At 42.3% G+C, this 22,818-nt stretch overlaps 1 protein-coding gene across 3 annotated transcripts in view; it reads right to left on the bottom strand.

The window, feature by feature from the left end:
- Window positions 1-22,818, bottom strand: part of TPK1 (thiamin pyrophosphokinase 1) — a 187,169-nt gene that overhangs the window by 48,785 nt on the left and 115,566 nt on the right. For all 3 annotated transcript variants that reach the window (XM_042886507.1, XM_042886506.1, XM_042886508.1), the window contains one exon: window positions 13,029-13,140. In XM_042886507.1, the coding sequence (XP_042742441.1) occupies window positions 13,029-13,140 (112 nt within the window). The remainder of the gene's footprint in view (window positions 1-13,028; window positions 13,141-22,818) is intronic.

Below are 22,818 nucleotides of genomic sequence, written 5' to 3' on the forward strand. Positions count from 1 at the left end.
TCAGAGCTGTTCGTAAGAGAAAGTTCACCTGATACTCATCTTGTTCATTCTGTGCAATGGCTTAGGTTGGATGGGATCTTAAAGACCATCTCACCCCCTGATGTGGGCAGGGACACCCCCCACTAGAGTAGATTGGCCAGGGCCCCATCTAATCTGGCCTTGAAGAACTCCAGGGATGGGGCATCCACAGCTTCTCTGGGCAGCTTGCTTCAGTGTCTCATCATCCTATATGTAAAAAATTTCCTTGTAATATCCAAATTAAATCTCCCCTCTTTTAGTTTAAAACTGCTTCCTTTTGACTTGTTACTACATGTGGTGACAAAGAGACACCTGAAGTCCCCTTCAGGTACTGGAAGGCTGCAAAGAGGTCTTCCTGGAGACTTCTCCAGGATGAACAAGCCCAACTCCCTCAGCCTTTCTTTGTAGAAGAGGTGCTCCAGCCATTGGATCATCCCCATAGCCTCCTCCAGACCCATTCCACCAGCTCCAAGTTTTTTAATGCTGTGAACCTCACAGCAAAACATAGTACTCAAGGTGTTGAAGGCTAAAACATCTTAAACTGTATAATGAATGGGTTCCATGGCAGACACGCTTAACTAGCTTATTTGAGTTTTAGTGAACAGTGTTAAAAATTAAAGCTACTCTGTTTAATGCATTAAAAATAATTTAATATAAAGAAAATATGCTTTTTGGTGGGGGGGGAGGAGGGAAGGAAGGCAAGGGAAGGAAGGGGTTGGCTAAATTTACAGAAATGAAAACTAGGATTTGATATGTAAAACAAATGCAAAACTGACCACGCTTCAGCTTCAACTGACTAGACTCAACTATCCACAATAGCAAATTCTTGTAAATATTATTAAATAATGTTAGGAAATATAAAACATATTAAAAACCAGAATGCTAAATTTCAAGTCACCATCACCCAATTTCAAAATACAGTAAGAAAATACCTTGAAGAATACTGAGTCATTCATGTCACAATTTTAAAGTCTACATTAAGTTCTTAGATTCTTAATCCAGACTCATCATATCAAAGCTTTCTATAATTGTGCTTTTTAAGCTATATCAGTGCTCTATAGAATGGAAAAACTTCTGACATCTCTATAATCGTTTTTCCTCTCTCTTTTTTTTTCTTTTTTTAACAAGCAAAACAAACCATATGATTCTCTCCAACTCCTTTGCTTTAAATCAAGAAGCAAGAAGTACAATTGCTCAAGCAGCTGACTAGAAAACAGTCTTAAAAATGGCATAATTAAGTGGCATGGCAATCAGCAGTGATGCAGTGGTACTGCTGTTGTGTGTGTAAATTATAGAGCAATGCTTTGCGTTTGGGAAACCTAAATGTACAATTCTGAGGTTTCTTATTTGAAATTAGATAATAAATACTCTGTCTCATGCTTACCAGCAGAAGAATCTATTCATCACAGAATATATTTGTATAACACAGAAAGGAAAAAAATCCTAATTGGATCAGACTGTATGGAGAAGCTGTTAAGAAGGAATCTCCAACACTGAAACCTTAGAAAAGAGGAATTCTAATTAGGTTTTCAAGAATGGCTTAGGTATATGGATACTGCTACAGAAAAATCTATATGGACTATAGGATCTCTTGATTTCAATTCCATGCCCAATTACATGGATTTACTATTTTTTTATGACATGCACCACCACCTACTTAAAATATATTAAAAATATTCAGACTTATTAAAAATGTTTCATTGGTTTTATCAGTATTTTATTAAATAGAGGAGAAAGCTTCAAAATGTAAAAATCACAGCAAGCACAACTACTGCATATAGATTAATACTTCTGCTGATCCATGGAGACATGCTACACGCATTCACCTGTTAGTATCCCATAGACACACTTGCACCTGGATATAATAGACAAAGAGGATGACTGAAGAAATGCCAAGGTTGTGAAGACATGGACCAGAGAGTTATGGGACGTTAGAATTTAAATTTCTCTGTGAAATTTTAATTCAGGTTCTTTAGCATTCACCCTTTAATTATATGATCAAATTAACCAAGCAGACCAGACTTCTTAAGCAAAAAGTATCTTCTGAACTGGCAGACTTTGGGCCCTGTCTATTTACAAGGCCTTATTTACTGTATGGATTTAAGCCGCAGAGAATGTGTGTACACTGCTTCCTCGTGGGGCTCACTAAAACAGAACCCGTAATCCCACTGCATGTGCTCAGCTGCTCCAGAGCAATGGCACAATTGATCACAGTTGTCAACATCAATTGAGTCTTAGAGATAAAACCACAGGGTTCACTTCTGAGCATCCTTCTCTGCTCTGCTGGACCAGGGTAGAGCCCTCAGGAACCTAAGCAGACTGAGAAAAAAACACCTGATGTGTATGTCCACAAACCACCTGTTGGGAGGCAAACTCCAAACAACTCTTGAATGGGAGGACCTGATATCACAAAGTAATAGGAAGCTTTCCTTCTTGTTTTTAAATCCAATGGCTAACGCCATCTCTTGCGACTGGATCAAAGCCTGCAGTAGATCCTGAGGACACTTGAGCTGAGCAGGCTACTGACAGTAGCTGTAGGTTGTTAGCCCCAAGTAGCAATAGGAAATGAGGGGCCACTAACAGCAGAGAAATAACATCACCAACAAAATTGAGGCATCAGTTCAGAGCTTCAAAAGGGAATATGCAATCCATCTATTTAATCACCTCTGGCTTTATTTTCTCAGTCTCTTTATTCTCCCCACAATTTGACCTTGTATTTCCTTTCTTCTCTCCAATACTCATCTCTGATCCCAAATGTGATCTCCTTGCATTCCATTTTTCCTTCTGTTTCACTTTCTATTCCCCTTCCTGCTGTTCCCTGATTCCCCCACATGCATACTCTGCCCCAAAGAAGTCACAGTTACTTCTAAAGCAAGATATGCATTTATCTATTAGACATTTTTACTTTCCAACCCACCTGGAAAGAATAGATTTGCTTAGTGTTCTGTAATTGATATGTGCATTTAAGAGTAGTAGTTTCAGAACACAGTCATCACATTAGCTGTCACTTGTTGATTAACTACACATCAGGATGCCATAAATAACTTACAGCCAAAACATAACTTTTCGTAAGTATACAACAACAGTCAGTAATGACATCTACCAGAAACCCGTCCTCCCCAGAGCTTTATACAACAGGAGGGAAAAATCCACTTCTTCCTCTTCTCCACTAATGCCCTGTCAATAACAGGGAGAGAAAAAGGGGTGCATGGGCCCTTCAGAAGCAACATAGAAAGCATTTAGAAAAGGAGCAGTGAATGAAGAATTGAGACATGCCAGAGGGAATCACTGCTTGTGATTAAGGTATAAGAATAGACCAGTGCTGAAGATGTCCCTCACTGCAGTGTTTCTAGAAAGAAGAGATCAATCACGTATTCGAGTATCTACTAAGATTCAAACAGAACAAAAAGAATGAAAAGGAGAGATTACTGCTGACACTTACAACCCCCTCAGAATCTAAACAGTGAGTTGTCTGAGCCCTTTTTTGTTTTTGGCTCAATGCTTGATTTCTGAGGCATTTCTTGCAATAAGACTCTGACTTGTCTAGGAGATGAGAGATGGGTGTTGCTGTGTGGCAAACAACATCACTTTGTGGACAATTTTACATTTGAAAGCATTTCTTTGGAGCTGTTTGCCTCTGGAAGAGAGTGCTCAGGAATGTTTACTGGCAGAAGATCTGGCCTGTGACCAAATAACTCCAGCTTGGTATGGGAGAATTGGAGAATGACATCATTGTGTCCTGTGAAAAACAGGATGCAGGTGGGCACCTCCCTGCTCCCTCTAATCTCCTGGCAAGGCCTGGAAAATGGGAACAAAGGAGTTTTTGCTGAGGTCCCAAAACCAGAAGCTGCCACTCCAAAGGAACTGACTCAACCACTTTGGACCTATAAATAAGTTGGTACTACCACTGGAAAGTCGTCATCGTCAACCAAACAGCAAACTCCCAACGACCCATCACTACTGCAGATCAACATCTGAACTATGAGCAGTGCTGAAATTGGTGGCGGAGACTCTCTCTTGCTTTCTCCGAAGACTACTTGCTTTTATTTCCTATATTTTCCACTGCCTGTCTTCCCTTCCCCATCTTCCTAAACTACTAGGATTTGTAATAAACTGGTCGGGCTAACATATGACCCGCTGTATCTTAATCTTGCTGTCGGGTATACATATATTAAAAGAACATCCTTTCCCTCCTATGAATTAGAGTGAGACGTGTTTGTTAACTGTGCCATCACATACAATTTTTAAAGTTATTTTAAAACTTTAGGAGACTCCAGCCAGACATGACTGATTTCTCCTCATCCTGATTCTAGCTCTTTTGTGATCCTGTTGAGAACACTGGAAATTGGCAAAAAATAGCCACACACCTCAGAGAGCTACCTTTTGTTTGGAAATCTCCTAGCAGCGTGACATTCACATTGATTATGGATCTGGGCATTTAAATATGAAAACAATTAAAGCATATTTGCAAGGGATATGACAAATGAATATCTGCATTCTGGCTAGTGTTTCATTGACTTTCACTCAAATGCAAAACGATGTTTCAGCATTGCCTTTACAATTGTTCAAAAGATATGATTTTCCAATATCCACACGTTGACTGATGAGAACTCCTCTAGGACTAAACACCTTCAGTATGAATTCAAAGGTCTCTTTCTTGGACAAATTCTGCTTCGAAACCCACTGAGAAAATTTCAGAGCCAGCACTGAAATCCATAGACTTTATATTTACATCAGTCTAAATGGTAGCTCCCTGAAGACCTCTCTCTTCTCCAGAATGATGCCTAGTGTTTACAACTCCTACCCTTCAGTAGCAGCAGGTTTTTTCTGATTTTCAAGTGATTTTAGAATTCTCACCAATCTTTTGCAATCAAAGAGTTGAGAATGATCTATATCAAAACTGGGCTTAAGCAAAATACCTATTTCTTCATATCTCCAGATCATATTTTCATTAACAGAAGGAACCGAAGTTATTATTGAGGGGATGTAAGGGAAAAAAAATAGTATTTTGCTCTGTTGATCATCTCTCAGCTCAGCTGTTACACTACTATTAATAAAGAAATCAGTTTGCGTAGCTGGAACGTGTCATAGCAACACAGCTAAACAAGTGCCACCAGTTCACTTCAGGATGTTCTTACCTACCTGTAAGGAACCTACCCCTCTGGACCTACCTGACAGGAAAAATCTCAAACCCTCACCTCAAGCTCCTTCATGTAGTCTGGCTGAGTTTTCCAGCTGCTGTCCAGAAAATCATGCACCTCCAGCTTTAGGAGCCAAGCACCACCGAACTCTGTGTTCATCTCTCCTTTAATGTACACAAAGTGGTATCATCACAGGCAGTGCTAAGTAGTGCCTATGCTGACTCACACTGATCCATTGGGAAGCCAGGCTGCCCCCTCCAGAACATCTGCTTTGCTGTAGAAGCATTTAAACGGGCTTCACCATGTAATAAATAATAAATGACCTGGGAGGCAGGCAGCCTCCTGCAGGCAAACAGCTTGAAAAAGATCAAAAATGCCCAAAGCTTTGGGAGCAGTAGCAGCATTTCTGTCGCTGGATTATCCAGGGTCCTAGCACTGCAGTGATTAGGGAAAAATAACTCACTGAAGCTCTGCAGATAGATCCCATCTAGTGACTTGCAGAATCAAACTCTATTACCATGAAGCTGTTATAAAGAAGGCATGCTTATTCAGTGCTGCGCATACATGCTGAGTGCGGGGGACGGGGAGGAGATAGCCTCTCCTAACCAGCACGCTGCAAGGTTCTGTATTTATAAAATGAATACACACATATTTGTAATATTTCTAAGAAAAGTAGTGGTTATTACAACTACTTCAAGAGATTCATGACAGTATTCCACGCCCTTTCTACACTCCAAACTCCACCCCTAACTATTGCTTCTATGCACATGCGGTGCCTGCTGGTGGTCGTCCTGGTGGTTGTGGGGATGAAGGCTGTATGTCTTACTCGCAATGTGCTTCTGACCCCAGTGTAGTTTGGGGAAGTATTCCAGATTCAATTATGGTTCAGTTATTAGGATGCGGCTCCTTGGACCAATCAGCAGGCTCCTTGGGTTACGGTTGAGGTACCCCACATCTTTCCCATTATTTCTGTTCAACTACTTTTACAATATAAAAAATTACCCCTTTATTCACTAGTAGACTGGGAAGTTTGGTACCAGTGAAGAACAAAAGAAGAGAGAGAGGAAGAGGAAAGCAGAGAGGAAGAGCGGGAAATTCAGCTGTGAAACTTTTTCACTCTGTCACCGAAAATGTACGTACTTCCACAAGTGTAGTAAAGTGTGCCATATAAACTGTTATCAAACAGGTTGGAGTGATTACAGAAATAGTTTCACTGGTACGTAGATACTTGTCCTCTGTCTTAATTTATGGCATTTTCCAGAATGCTCCCTTACTCTGGCTTTCCTTCTTTCTTTTTTTCTTTCCAAGGAGTTACTAACTTTTTTCATGTTCTCCTACCACACTGTGAATGGTTTAACGGGCTGGTTCGGCCCGGTTCCATGACTAGCAGGGCAGAGGGATTTCGCAGATCCATGCCACCAGAAAAGGGAAACTGGGAACTCCAGAATAATTAAAAACAGCGGAAACAATCTGAAGCTGAGACACTACATATAGTATCGGAATGCATGATAACACACTATAATACAATATAATTGGAATTAAAGCTAATAAATCAAATACAATGAGAGAAAGATTGTCTGAAAGCCTTACAGTAAACGCTGAAGCGATGCGTGCAGTCGGGACAAGCAGCAGGGAGGAGAGGCTGATGAAGAAGGAAGGTCTGATGACCTACCGAGGCCTTGTAACTGCTCCCCCTGAGCTGAAATGTTAACAACACAGCAAACAGACTTCTGGGGTATGTAGCTCTTCTTTTCTTCTGGGACAGGTGCCCAGAACTGGAGCATTAACACCTTAACTCCCAGTGCACTACATGATATTATGATGTGGAATACTGATAATCAAAAATCATAAAGCCATGACACAGACAAAATCCCATGGCTTTTGTAATCTGTTAGTCCCATTTGCAACTCCCAACGTCAACAAAAACCCACTGAAGTGAAAAAAACAGCAAAGAATTTACTTTAACAATGTAAACAGTGTCAGAAAGATTTGGGATCTTGTTTTTCCACCTGTGAAGTCTGCAGTCAGCAGATGTACAGGCAGAGGAAGGTCTTGCTCCTGTTGCTATTGTTATTGCTTTTTGAAGCGAAAAGACAGTAGCAGTCTTGTGATGGCAACATTTTTACATCAATTTCACTTTCTGCCTAACAAAATCAATTTGCATGAAAATTATCTGGAAAGCACACACATACTGCATACAAACACACACATATATATACACATCTGTATCTTTCCAGTATAGGTATGATGCACAGCATAACAAATGCCTTAGTCATGAAGCATAAATTATCAGGCAAAATCATATTCTGCAGTAATTTCCTAGAAAAGGAACCATTTCTTAGAAAAGTTTACCATTGCCCTCATATGTCTTCTGTGATGAATACTGCAGCTGATTTCTACCCTCATTCAAATTCTGTGAAAGCACCTCTGTGGACCTAATGACAAATGGTGGGTAATTCTGGCATGACTGGATTTTTCTTTATTTATTAGATATGGGAGCTTTCGTCAGCAAGCAGCCAGGTGAGTCAAATCAGACAAAGCATTATCTGATTCCTGTGCTGTAAGTCAGATTTTAATAGAGAAAAGATGTATGTCCTTATGGGAGTGGAAAGAATACGTTTATAATTTGTTCTGAAAATGTACTGCACAATAGCAAGTGTGGATAAAAAAAAACTTTCTCATCTCTATAAGATGAGAGCTAAAATAAACGAATGTTTTGCTTGTATTAACTAAGACAAACATGCAAAATGCATGCTGCATCCTCACAGACACACAAAAAAATACTTAATTCCACTGTATTAAAAGTACAATAAAGAAATCAAGTGCATTTGTTTCTCAGCTGACAGAACAAATAATTTTCATGTTTATCTAATGCAGCCAATGAGAGTTTTGGTATCCTCCTTGCAACTTGCAATACAGCTTCTGTCTTAGGTATTTATCCTTGTCTTTCTCTATTCAGAGACTATGAAATCTCATGAATGCACCTGTAGTTTAGATACTGTTTGACTACACTACAGGATTTGCATATTTTAATCAGCACAGCAATCTAGATACACTCAGATCTGTGTTAAACATTAAAAAGCTTGACTGAAAGTCTGATTACCTTTGTTTTTATGTGATGATAATGTAGAGAAATAAATAATAGAATCATTAAGGCTGGGAAAAGCCAGTAAGATCATCTATTCCAACCATCACCTCATCGACACCATGACTACTGAAGCATGTCACTCAGTGCCACATCTACCCTTTTCCTGAAAACCTCCAGGGATGGTGGTGACTCAACCACCTCCCTTGACAGCCTGATCTAATAACTAATCACACTTTCAGAGAAGAAATTTTTCCTAATATGTAACCTGAACCACCCCTGGTGCAACTTGAAGCTATTACCTCTAGCTCTATTGCTAGTTACCTGGGAAAAGAGGCCAGCCCCAACCTCACTAACAACCTCTTTTCAAGTAATTGTAGAGAGCAACAAAGTCTCTCCTGAGCTCTCTCTTCTCTGGACTTAACACCCCAGTTCTCTCAGCTGCTCCTCATAAGATCTGTGCTCCAGACTCTTCACCTGCTTCACTGCCCTTCTCTGGACACACTTCAGGGCCTCAGTGTCCTTCTCGCAGTGAGGGGCCCAAAACTGAACACAGTCCTTGACGCGAAGCCTCACCAGCGGCTAATACAGAGGTACAATCACCTCCCTAATCCTGCTGACTACACTGTATCTGATACAAGCCAGGATTCCATTGGTCTTTTTGGCCACCTGAGCACACTGCACCTTCAGCAAGCTGTCAACTAACAACCCCAGAACTTTTTCCTCTATCCAGTTTGCCAGCCACTCTGTCCAAAGCCTCCAGTGATGTATGGAGTTATTTGACCAAAGTGCAGCACCCACCACTTGATCCTGTTAAAGCTCACAGAGTTGGCCTCAGCCCATCAATCCAGCCTATCCAGATCCTTCCCAAGGATCCTTCCAATCTGGCTACTCTCAAGGCAGATCAACACTTCTCTTGGCTTGGTGTTCTCTCCAGACTTACTGAGGGTTCGTTCAATCCCCTAATCAAGACCATCATTAAAGATATTTACCTTTCCCGATTCCTGAGGAACATCGCTAGCGACTGGTCACCATCTGGATTTAACTCCATTCACCACCGCTCTCTGTCCCTGTCCATCCAGACAGCTGTTTACCAAGTGAAAAGTACACCTGTCCAAGCCATGGACTGCCATCTTCCACAGAGAATACTTTGGGACACAGTCAAAGGCTTTACTACAGTCTAGGTAGATTACATTCACAGCCTTCCTGCCATCCACAACACGTGTCACCTGGTAATAAAAAGGAGATCAGGTTGGTCAAGCAGGACCTGCCTTTCATGAACTCATGCTGGCGAGGCCTGATCCTCTGGTTGTTCTGTATATGTCACATGATCGTACTCAAGGCTATCTACTGCATAACCTTTCCCAGTACTGAGGTCAGGCTGACAGGCTTATAATTCCCCAGATCCTCCTTCCAACCCTTCTTGTAGATGAGCATCACATTAGCAAGTCACTAGTTATCTGGGACCTCCCTGGCTTGCCAAGACTGTTGATAAATTATGGAAAGTGGCTTAGCAATCACTTCCATCAATTCCCTCAGGACTCTCAAGTGGATCTCATCTGGCTCCATGGCCCCGTGAAAGTCCAAGTGGAACAGCAGGTCGCTAAATGTTTCCTCTTGAATTGAGGGACGGGGGGGCCGCCCCGGTTATTCTGCTCCCTATTCCTGTCTGAATACGCTGAATACAGCTAGTCTGACTATTATGGAAGGCATTGAGAACCTCCGCCTTTTTTTCATTCTCGCTGGTAATGTTCCCCACTGCATCCAATTAAGGATGGAGATTCTTCTTGGCCCTTCTCTTGCTGGTAGTAATATATTTGTAAGAACATTTTTTTATTATCCTTAAAAAATGGTGACCAGATTAAGCTCTTCCTGGACTTCTGCCTTTCTCATTTTCCCTCTGCATACCCTAGTAACATCTCTGCACTCTTCCCAAGATGTCTGACCCTTCTTCCAAAGAAAGGAAACTCTCTCAGTTCCCTGTTCATCCTGGCTCGTCTTCTTTGCTGGCTTATCTTACGGAACAGGGGGACAGCCTGTTCCCACGCCTTTAAGATTTCCTTCTTGAGGAATGTCCAGGCTTTCTGGACCCCTCTGTACTTCAGGACTGACTCCCAAGGGTACCAGTACTAATGTAGTAAGGGTACTACAGGTACCCTTGTACCAAGGGTACCAACGTACTAAACAACTTAAAGTCTGACCTCCATCCTAATTTCACCAAGAATGGAGAACTCAAACAATGTCCCACCATTCTTTCTGTTTGTCAGACATCAGGTACTTTCTCTTACCAGCTGTGTCACCAAGTTCCTGCTCTTGTGTCAAGGAACATCCTAGACTGTTTCCTCTCTGCTGTATTCTATTTCCAGTGAATGTCAAGTAAGTTGATGTCCCCCATGAGAATAAGGACCAGCAATTGTTTGAATTCTGCCAACTGCTTACAGAACACTTCATCTGTCTCTTCATACTGGTTGCGTGCCACATCTTCCCCTGATCCTTACCCATAATGACTCAGCATTATCATTCCCAGTTCTGAGCTTTAAGACATCCAGATGCTCCCTAATACAGAGAGCAAATTCACTGCTCCTCCTTCCCTGCCTATCCATTCTAAAGAGCTTATAGCTCTCCATTGCAACACCCCTAGTCATGAGAATGATCCCACCACGTTTCAGTGGAGGTGACTAAGTCATAGTTTTACAGTCTCACAAACTCTTCTAGCTTGTCTTGTTTGTTACCCATGCTGCGTGTGTTAGGGTAGACACACTTCAGCTGGGCTCACCCCTGGTCCTGGAACACTACCCCCAATCTCAAGTTAGACTGGTTTTATCCCATACCCTTCAAATCGAGCTTAAAGCACTCTCCACGAGCCCTCGCAATTCCTGCGCTAGAATGGTTTTCTCACTTTAACACAGACAGACCCCATCAGTTGCCAGCAGGCCTGGTGCTGAATAAACTACCCCATTCTTCTTATGGCATGAGACTTTTACACTTGTGTTGATCAGGGGGGTTTCCTGTTCCTCTCGGTATCCTTCTCTATTTCCTAATGGACTGAGGAAAATAGCACCTGAGTTCCCACTCCATGAGCTAGCCATCCCAATGCTGTGAAGTCTCTCTCTACCCATCAGAAACAGGACTACCGAGACTCAAAGTGTAGCCTATAACACATCACTGAAGAAGACTGTAAAGCCTGAGGTTCCCTCTTGGAAATGGAGAGCAGCAAGTACTGGGAGATGGGATGATGGTGCCATGTTAACATGAAATAACAGGCACTTCAATACTTTGGTGTCTCCCAGAGAGAAAGACTGAATCGTGTAATAAAAATCTCAGTAAGTCCATACCTAGCTATGTCTCCTAACAACCTGAAGAAGTTTGTTACAGCATAATCATAAACAGATGAAGAAACCAATTTCTCAACCCCATCCTAGCTATAAGCTATTAATATAACTCCCACTGTGTTCTCCTCAAACTGGGACAGGCAGACTGGTAAACTGTTTCCTTTAAGAGGAACATGTGGAAAACTTTGTTTAAAAGTACAAAAATACTTTTGTTTTGTACAGGGTGACATTTAGTTTCAGCATTCACAAATCATAACAAAGCCATGCCATTGGTGACAGCAGACAAATCTTTAAAATTACTCTCTTTTTAATGAGCACCTTGTAAAACTGATGAAATTTATGACATTAAACTAGAAAGAATTCTGATTATAAATAATTTGCTCTCTAAACGAATCACTCAAAACCACAAAAAAGGACAGCAACCTCACAGAGCCCACCACATTTTGATCCATGTAGCAGCATTTTACAGAATGATGTAAGTTTCAAAGACTTTCCCCATTACTGTAAGGCTGATCTGACCTTCAGATCACTCTGAAAGGCAGAATATCTGCTGAGAAATGGCTGGTCCCTCAGTATAACTTGACACAACATTTACTACACAGCAGGAGTGAGCAGAGGAATATTCTGTAACTTACTTGTCAAATGCACATATCAGTACAAATGAAAATATTTCATTTTTTTAAATTTAAGAGACAGTCCCTTAAACATTCAGCTCTTACAACCCAGTTTAAGAGAATGAAATAATCACTAGTCAGACAGCTCTCCATCCTTTTATCTGACCAGTCTCTCATACCCTGAAATTCGTGCCGTACTTATATCCCATTATTTCCTTTAGTGAATACAGCTGAATCACTCAGTGGAATCAGTGGGAGACTGGGCAGGAAAATAAAGATGATTTCAGTTTTTGTTTGGTTTTGGTCAAGAAATCTTTCTCTACAAATAGATGTCCCACTTCTCTTCCCATTTTAAAATCAGAAAAAGACAAAGATATAGTCATTCAGAGTTGACAAACAGACAATATATGTAAAGCAGTTCAGGGGAAGTGAGGTAGCTTTAATAATCTGTATCGCATTTTTGTGATACAACAGTTTGTCTGTTGTAACTTTATGACATGTAACTAGGACTTTAGGCACCCCCAGCATCTCCTCCACAGAGGGCAATGCATCAAGATGGCAATTTATCACAACTCCAAGAAAAGTTCAATTTAAAATATTACTCCCAATTTGAAAACGTGTCTCTGCCTGCAATATTTCAGTTTTAAATATTGTGATTTTTTTAAAACTTCATTCCCAGAAACAAGCAGGGGATCCAGCAGGGATGCAGGAATGGAGTGCTACACTCCAATGCCCACCGTAGGAAGCCCCTGGGTGGCAGTGAGGCTGACGTGGATGCTCAGCAATGACAGCTGCATGGAGATGTGTGGCCAGAAGGAAAAGGGTGGCCCCGACTTACCAAGGTTCCACCTGAGACCAGTCGTGGTAACATTGTCACAGGAGCTCCCAATTGGGATGAGGCCGCACCAGGAACCTTCCAGTCCTGTGTCCACCTGCAGCTTGTGTTTGCCCTGCAACACAGAAGAGTCTGAGATCGGCTGCAGAGTGAGGGGAGACACGGGCTGGGGTTGCAGAAATCTCATTTCCAATTTTCATTCTTTTTTTTTTTCCCTGATCTGAAGATTAACATTGGTCAGAGCATTGCTGAAACTCCTGCATTTTTTTGATAACATCTTCAAAATTCCACATACTTCCCCAAAAAAATACTTTTCAGGAAGGAATACTTGTAGAAACTAACCTAGGTGAAGGAGAAATTAAGGTAAATATTTACACGAATATTCTTATACTAAGTAATAACAGTAAAGTGAAATTAAAACACATTTTTTTATACATAAAAGGTAAATTCAGCTTGTAACCACTAAGTTTAAGGCACGTATGAGAAACAGCTATTAACAACAGTGGGTATGTGACCAAGCTTTCAAGCAGCACTCACAGATCCCAGATGAGCAGCTTTCCAGATAATAGCATATGAACAATCCCAATGAGGAGTGGATAGAGAAAATCTCTCACACAGCAAAAGGAAAACTTCAGAATTCTGGCTCAGTTTTAATTATAAGAAACTTACTTGTTTATTGCAATTTGTTTATTATAATTAGCTAAAAGAATACCACAAATGAGAAAGTGACTTCTGAGGTGTTTGACAGATTTTCCTGTTAATACCAAATGCATTATGAAGAATCAAATTCAACATGTGTCATGTTCTCAGATAACAAATGAACCTCGGAAATGCTGCCCATTAGAGAGTATTGATTGCATGGCTTACACGTATTTGGTTGTGCAGGGAAGGACGATGACAGATCCAATATCATAGAATCATAGAATGGTTTGGGTTAAAAAGGACCATAATGACCATCAAGTTTCAACCTCCCTGACATGGACAGGGTTACCAACCACTAGACCAGGCTGCACAGAGCCACATCCAGCCTGGCTGTAAAAGATCATTCTTTTACATCATTGTCTCAAAGCTTACTGGGGCCACAGATGGACAAGTCCAAGCAAGTCCTGGGCAAGGGTTGAGAAACTGTTTGTCTGAGCGACACAGATGGACAAGGCCAGGGGCAATGAGAGAGACAAGCTAGAGATTAATGGCCAGGAAGCAGCCTTTTCTGTGGGCTTATCTCAAGGAAGATGGCCATCTCAGGGGTTACATCACATGCCTTACCCAAGCACCCAGGAATGCCATGCTGCCAGAAGAAGGATAAAAAGGGAACCTACAGCCATGAGGTAAGGTTTTCTGCCAACAGATTCCTCAAAAAAAGAAGAGGTTTCTGCCATGAGAAGCCTCACAACTTCCTTCCCTCCTTCCTGGACTTGCTCTGTGCTCTACCTGCATGCTGAAGAATGAAGAATGCCATCAGATTCCTCACTATGGAATTCCTGCATGCTGATGGACTCTCCTGGGTCTGCTGCCTGAGTCCTGCTGTTTCTTCCTGGATTGGCTCTATGACTTCTTCCTGCTACCTGCTTTCTGCCTAAGGCTGGCCACGCTGCTGCTGCTCTCCCTCTGCTGCTTTTGTCTCGAACCTTCGAAATGCCTTGCAATGGGATGCTGCTAGATCCTGGTGGTGACTATCCCCGCTTTACATAATTCTTGCTTCTTTCCTATCTTTTCTATCGTCCTCCTTCCCTTCCCCATCACTCTAATTCATAATAGTCGCCATCCTGCCCTTCCCCGTCTCCCTGATTAGGATTAAAATAAACAGGTCAGACCAACATTTCAACCGTTGTTTCTTAATCTCACGCTGGGTGTATACATATACTAAAGAACCTCCTCTTCCTCTTATAAATTGGAACGAGACACTTAAATGCTCCAAGGATGGGGCATCTACAACCTCCTTGGGCAACCTGTTCCAGTGCATCACCACTCTCTGAGTGAAAAACTTCCTCCTGATATCTAACCTAAACCTCTCATATCTCAATTTAAAACCATTCCCCCTTGTCCTGTATCACTATTCACCCTCATAAACAGCCATTCCCACTCCTGTTTATACGCTCACTTCAAGTACTCAAAGTACTTGAATGCTACTAGCTGTGGCCATGTGGTATTGTTTCAGCAGAGGGTACACTTGCTGGTCTTCCCTGGAAAGTTTTAGTTTTTTGAGTCACTGTCGGTCACATTTTCTAGAGATTCCAGTTGTACCAGAGCCTCTAGTTGCGTCTTCTTTGTAGTTTTTCTTAGGGTTACACTAATAGTTTCCACTTTATCAGAAGAATTTTCTATTTTATTCTTATTTTTTGGTCCATTTATGTACCAAGGATCCCATTAATCTAGGTTATAATCTTTCACAGAATCACAGAATCACAGAATCACCCGGGTTGGAAGGGACCCCAAGGATCATGTAGTTCCAACCCCCCTGCCTAGCAGGGCCACCAAACATACACATTCAGATCAGGTTGCCCAGGACCCCGTCCAACCTGGCCTTAAACACGTCCAAGGACGGGGCATCCACAACCTCCCTGGGCAGCCCGTTCCAGGGCCTAACCACTCTCCTAGTAAAGAACTTTCCCCTAACATCCAACCTAAATCTTCCCTCCTTCAACTTAAAACCATTTCCCCTAGTCCTGCTGTTATCAGCCCTTTTGAAGAGTTTACTCCCCTCCTGGGTGTAGGTTCCCTTCAGGTATTGATAGGCTGCAATGAGGTCACCCCGCAGCCTTCTCTTCTCCAGGCTGAACAAGCCCAACTCCCTCAGCCTGTCCTCATAGGGGAGGTGCTCCAGCCCCCTGATCATCTTAGTTGCCCTCCTCTGGACCCTTTCCAAAATCTCTATGTCTTTCTTGTACTGAGGGCTCCACACCTGGACACAGTACTCCAGATGGGGCCTCACAAGAGCCGAGTAGAGAGGGACAATCACCTCCCTGTCCCTGCTGGCCACCCCTCTCCTGATGGAGCCCAGGATCCCATTTGCCTTTCGAGCTGCCAGAGCGCACTGCTGGCTCATATTCAGTCTCTCGTCCATCAGGACCCCAGGTCCTTCTCTGCCGAGCTGCTCTCAAGGACCGTTCCTCCCAGCCTGTACAGGTGCCTGGGGTTCTTCTGGCCCAAATGCAAAACCTTGCACTTTGCCGTGTTGAACCTCATCAGGTTCACCCGAGCCCAGCCCTCCAGCCTGTCGAGGTCCCTCTGAATGGCATCCCTTCCTTCCACCGTATCAACCGCACCACTCAGCTTGGTGTCGTCAGCAAACTTGCTGAGGGTGCACTCAATTCCCTCATTGATGTCATTAATAAAGATGTTAAAGAGCACCGGTCCCAAGACAGACCCTTGGGGGACACCACTTGTTACCGGCCTCCACCTGGACATAGAGCCATTGACCACCACCCTCTGTCTGCGGCCTTTCAACCAATTGCTTATCCATCGGGTCGTCCACCCATCAAATCCACTTCCCTCCAATTTGGAGATGAGGATGTGGTGGGGGACCATGTCAAAGGCCTTGCTCAGGTCCAGGTAAATGACATCGGTCGCCTTCCCTTTGTCCACCAATGCCGTCACTCCATCATAGAAGGCCACAAGATTAGTTAGGCATGACCTTCCTTTGGTGAAGCCGTGCTGGCTGTCTCGGATCACATGCTCATTCTTTATGTGACCGAGCATGTTGTCCAGGAGGATCTGTTCCATGATCTTCCCAGGCACGGAGGTGAGACTCACCGGCCTGTAGTTCCCCGGGTCCTCCCTGCTCCCCTTCTTGTATATGGGAGTGACATAACCCTTCCTCCAGTCGTTCGGGACCTCACCTGACAGCCACGACTTCTCAAATATGATGGAGAGCGGCTCGGCAACCACCTCAGCCAGCTCCTTCAGGACCCTGGAGCACGCCATCCGGCCCCATAGACTTGTATTCATTCAGTCTAAGGAGGCACTCTCCTAATCTTTCAAGATTATGGATCTAAATTTCTCCATTGGTAGATTCCTACCTGTTTTTTGAGCTTATCACCCCACAAAACAAGGTAGGCTTGTGCTCAACTTGGGCAAATATCACCTCATTTTCCTCCCCTAACTTTTCTTCAGATTTGAAGGAATTCAACGGTACTAGCTGTGGCCGTGCCACAGTTGATGCATTAAGCTGCCGTTCCCTAGCAGTTGAAATATGATTTCTCAAATTTTCCAAGAAATTCAGCCATACAAGATGGCAACTTGGGAATGTCCCTGTAACTCCTAAATGGTTTCCATTTTTCTACTACCTCCACGGCAGAATGCTACAGAGATACTAGAAACCCAGGTAACTCCTTTTCAAGAGAGATCTTCTGCATCCAAACCATTGTGGAATAGAATCATAGAATGCCTTGGGTTGGAAAGGACCTCAAGGATCATCAAGTTCCAACCCCCCTGCCACAGGCTGGGCCACCAACCTCCAGATTTGGTAGTAGACCAGGTAGCCAGGGCCCCATCCAGCCTCCAGGGACGGAGCATCCACAACCTCTCTGGGCAGCCTGTTCCAGCACCTGACCACGCTCTCTGTATAGAACTTCCCCCGACATCTAATCTAAACCTTCTCTCCTTGAGCTTAAAACCGTTCCCCTTGTCCTGTCACTGTCTACCCTTGTAACAAGTTGACTCCCCTCCTGTTTATAATCCCCGTCTAAATGCTGGAAGGCTGCAATGAAGTCTCCTCCCATCCTTCTCTTCCCTTGACTGAACAAGCCCAGCTGCCTCAGCCGGCCTTTGTGGATCTCCTCTGGACCCTCTCCAGCAGCTCCACATCTTTCCTGCATTGGAGGCCCCAAGCCTGGAGACAGATGGGGCCTCGCAAAGGCAAAGTAGAGAGGGACAATCACTTCCCTGTCCCTGCTTGCCACCCCTCTTCTGATGGAGCCCAGGAATAGTCTTTACAAATGCTATTTCTGTCTTTAAGATGCTTTCCTTGGTACCCTGCCAACTACACCAAATGTTCTGCTCAGAAAGAAGCAAAATTGTTTCTGACAGGTAAAACATTCACGGGTAGGCCAATAATCACATGCAGAAGGAAGAGTTTAACTCACTCCGCTGGTGAAGGGGCTTTCTAGCTCCTTCTCAAAAAGCATCCTAGGTCCAAGAGATATGTTCCCTTCAGTGACTAGCCTTCATATGAGCCCAGAACGTCTCCACCCTGGGTCTACTTCTTCTGGTCACATCCGTTCACCAGGTGCTCAGTCAGCAATTGAAGCTGTGACCTAACAGTTCTACAGTGATGATGGGAAGGCAGGTGGCAATACAGAGTAAATTATTGAGACAGAATATGAAGATTCTGTTTACACATGGAGCAGAATGTACTTTCAAATGTGGGGTTTTTTTATCTTCATTAAAGACTGTGGTGAACTCCATCTTTGGCTGCTGTCCAGCGCCATCACCCAATATTATTTTATTCTTGAAAAGATATGTTCAGATTACGCTTCAGTGTGTAGTGAACCACTTGAAGATACAGCACAAATTTCCTTATAAAGCTTAGCAGCTTATCTTTAACTCAGGCCACGTTATAATTTATCTTTATGCCAGGTTCTTATCCTTTTTCGTGGCTTTGCAGAAGTCCAGAGTGATGACATCTATTGCCCTTTCACTGTCCACCAGTGCTGTCACTCGATTATAGAAGGCCTCCAGGTTGGTCAGGCAAGATCTGCCCTTGGTGAAGCCATGCTGGCTGTCCTGGATCACCTCTATCTCATATGTGCCTTAATAAGGTACCCAGGAGGTTCTGCTCCATGATCCATAATCTTCCCAGGTATAGTGATGAGGCTCACTGGCCTATAGTTCCCTGGATCATCCTTTTTCCCTTTCTTGAAAATATAAGTAATGTTTCCCTTTTTCCAGTCACTGGGGATTTCACCTGACAGCCATGATTTGTCAAATATGATGAAGAGCAGCTCGGCAGCCTTATCAGCCATCTCTTAAAACCCTAGGATGAATATCACATGGCCCATGGACTTATATACATTCAGTTTCATGAGGAAGTCTAAGATTTGTTCCACTGTTACTATGAGTCAGAATCCACTCCTCTCACCCTCACCTGGAGGTTCAGGGTCCTGGCAGACATGCAGAGGAGCCTGACCACCAGTGAAGACCGAGGCAAAGCTATTATTGAATACCTCAGCTTTTTCCATGTCTGAGTAAGCCAGTTCTCCATCCTCATTTATCAGAGGGGGAGCCTATGATCTTTGTCTGTCTCCTCCTGCCTATGTACCCCTAGAACCTCTTTTTATTTTTCTCATCCCTTGCCAAGTTCACCTCCATCTTTGCCTTGGCTTTCCTGATGCTATCTCTGCACATGTATACAATGTCCCTATATTTTTCACAGGCTACACAACCCTGCTTCCACTTCCTGTACATTTCCCTCTTTCTGCTTTTCCCTAATAAAGTTTAAGCTGCAGGTCCTTGCTCAGCCATACCACTCGCCCTCCTCTGCTCCGTTTCTTCTTCTGCTGGGGGATGGAGAGCTCCTGCAATCTCAGAAGGGTGTCCTTGAAGAGCTGCTAGCTCTGTTCTGTTCCTCAGCCCTCAAGGACACTTTCCCACAAGATCCACCCAGCAATTCCTTGATCAGCCGGAAGTTTGCTTTCCTGAAATTCAGGGTCCTGACTCTACTTTTTGCCAGGCATGCATTCCTCAAGATGACAAACTCTACCAGGGCATTATGACTGCAACCCAGGCTGCCTCCAATCTTAACCCTCTAATGTTCTCTGCATTGGTGAGCACCAGGTCCAGTAGAGCTTCCCCTCGGGGCTGTTCATCTAATACTTGAACTAGATAGTTATCCTGTATCATCTATCCTCTCATTACGCCCACCTTCATGTGGTGATGGGCCGTATATTCCTATAATGGTTGTGAACATCTGCCTGCTGAAGGCAGAGGTGTAATAATTTCAGGCTTGATATCCTTTTAGGTATGCAATGTGCCATGCCACTTCTTTCTTGTAGTACAGAGAGAGGAAGAAAAGGAATACAAGTACAGGGTCTCTCATGATGGAATCACAGATGTTTTTTGAAACTAGATGATCATTGTGGGCCTTTTCAACCCAGGCCGTTCTATGTTGCCTATAACAAAGATGATGATGAAGAAGAGGGTGAAGGAGTGGGATTGTCTGTTCTCAGTGAATGTCCATATTACCACTGCTCAGAGCTACTCCATGGGAAAACTTAGTACATTCATGTGTTAAACAGATAGGTAAAAGTACTTTATAGAGAATTTAATTGAGATCTGTATTACTCAAAATTGAACCTACCTGTTATTAACTTCACATTTTTCATTTTCTGACATTCTGGCCCAGCTTACTGAATTTAAGCCCTATCTATACAAAACTTATGCAGAAATCTGGCTTTCTGTTCGCATGAAGTAAATTCATAAAACAAAAGAGGCCATTATCAGAAGCTCACCAGTATCCAGGATTTTATCAAGAGTCTTCCAATACTGCATACTTCTCTAAAATGTCATTTCATACTTCCCAGCAAGTATGTAACAACTTTGACTTTCTTCTTCAAAAGGACAGTTTCCAGCTCTCAAATGTCACAAGCCCAAAGGGCTATCATACCAGGAGCCAAGAGCTAAACCAAAGGCAGTAGGTAAGCAGGAATTAAAATATTAAAATGCAAATTTTTTTTTTAAAAAACCTCTTATCTGTTAAGCCAAACCCATGGCTTGCGTATTGGCTTACTGTTATTATACAGGCTAGATTGTAAGACTTTTCTTTAAAAAATCAGTAAGAGACCTTATTTTATTGAGAAAAGCACAGACAGAAAACAGAGAACTGACTTCTCCAAGTGCTTTCAAGATCAACTTGACTAAATGTATTACAGTGTATGTATATTCTAAAATAGAAACCACGCAACAAAACACAGTGAAGGAGAGAGAGAAAGGGAATTGACCTTCAGTAGTGCATTCTGAAAGGATCTGAAGGGGAAAAACCTGGGAGCTTGCAGGCTAGAAGTGGACAGAGAAGAACTCTCATGGCTTAAGAGGATGCTGGAGAGGAATAAGAAGTCAAACTGAAGCTTTAAAAAATACAAATGAAGATATCTATGAGCAATCTTGGAAATGATGAAGGACTAAGGGAGGTGAAGGGGATAATGGGGAAGGAAAAGAAACCAGTTACAAGATTAGAGGACAAAACAATCTTACTCTAATTTTCAGGCTGCCATGATAGTTTGTCCAGTAAGAATAAATTCAGTGAATAACTTAAATCAAATGTGAGTTACAAGTGGTATTCTTTCACCCATTCTTGTTGTAACATTTGGGACAATACAGAAATAGGATTTCTTAAGATCTACCCAACTGCTGCAAGACACCTCATTCACTATCTAGAAAGATCTAGATAGTTTTCCATTATCTTTTGACAAAAAATTTGTTTCCATCATCTTTTTTTCAATGACTACCACATAAGTGGCAGCATACACTTGAAAACAACAGCAGCAAAAAGAAAAATACAGATGTCATTGTGTTACCTATGGAAATGGCAAAAACTACAACTGTTGTGGTACATTATCAGCTGGGTGCAGAAAAAGGTAAAAAGGTATGGAGATAAAATAATCAAAGGGTGGAAATTAATACTGCCACAGAGAGGAGGAGGAAAGGAACAGGGATGAAATCAAGCTGAGAACATTTATGTTCAAAATCAAATATAATGACTGGCAATAATGTAAAAACAAAGTTCTAGAAATATTTCCATTAATCATTAGTTGTGTGAGAGTTTGATTTAACAATAACAAAAGCTTTTAAGCTGAGATTATGAGCACGATAAATACAGCCAAGCTTCCCAAAGGGTTGTATTAAAAAAGTGCCAAGTTGCTATTATATGCATTCTATTCACAGCACATTGTCTGAGACAATAAAACTTTTTGTTGCTTTTGAAAACAGAAATACGCTCAGTTCCACTGAAAACAGCATAGTATAAACGCTGTTGCGTATCATAGCAATGACTGTAAAGGCACTTTGAAAACCTAGGAAATTTACTGTTATTTGAGAGAATACTTTAAAAGGTTGTGACGATCCTGTTGACCTGTCTAATGTGGGTAGTGCTCCAGTACCAAAATGGACGGACTTAAGTAAATCAGTTCTTTGCTGTGTAGAGAACCACTTATCCTATCCTTGAAGACCTGCACTTTGTAAAATGATACTACAGAGAATAAAATCCCAGGCAGCAAACAAATAATCATTAATAGAACCAATTAATGAACACATCTGCTTCCTATTTGTGACACGGGTATTAAAAGAAATCCCTGTATAAGTGCTGCTGAAATGAACAGATTTACTATATCCTAAGGTTATACATTTAAGAGTTTGTTACTGTATGCCTAATGTACAAACTATCCACAAAGATCTTATGATAAAAGAGATTTACACATTCATAGGCCTAGTAAGACCCTCCTGAGCAAACTTCACATGTAAGATCAATGTTGATTTGCATTAATTGAGCACATTAAATGCATCCCATTTGCCCAACACCTGTTTTATCATGAGTGAGACAACTACCTACGTCCAATCTTCTATCAGGCCCATATTACTGACAAGAAAAAAGCAATCAGAGGTGAAAAAATGCAGTATCCAGACCTCCAGTCAGGACACTGCAAGCAGGTAAGACTGTCAGCAGCATAGATACTGCTAACGGGCATGAAAAAGAAGGGATGAAAACATTTTATCAAGCAAATAAGATATCTGGAAAGACAGAAGCTACTTTAAAAGGGAATTTCGGAGGTTTATTTTCTTTTCAAAGACATATCTTGAA

The sequence above is a fragment of the Lagopus leucura genome, unplaced genomic scaffold (genome assembly GCF_019238085.1).
Source record: "Lagopus leucura isolate 7727_CA_CO unplaced genomic scaffold, USGS_WTPT01 Super-Scaffold_100058, whole genome shotgun sequence".
Lineage (NCBI taxonomy): Eukaryota > Metazoa > Chordata > Aves > Galliformes > Phasianidae > Lagopus > Lagopus leucura.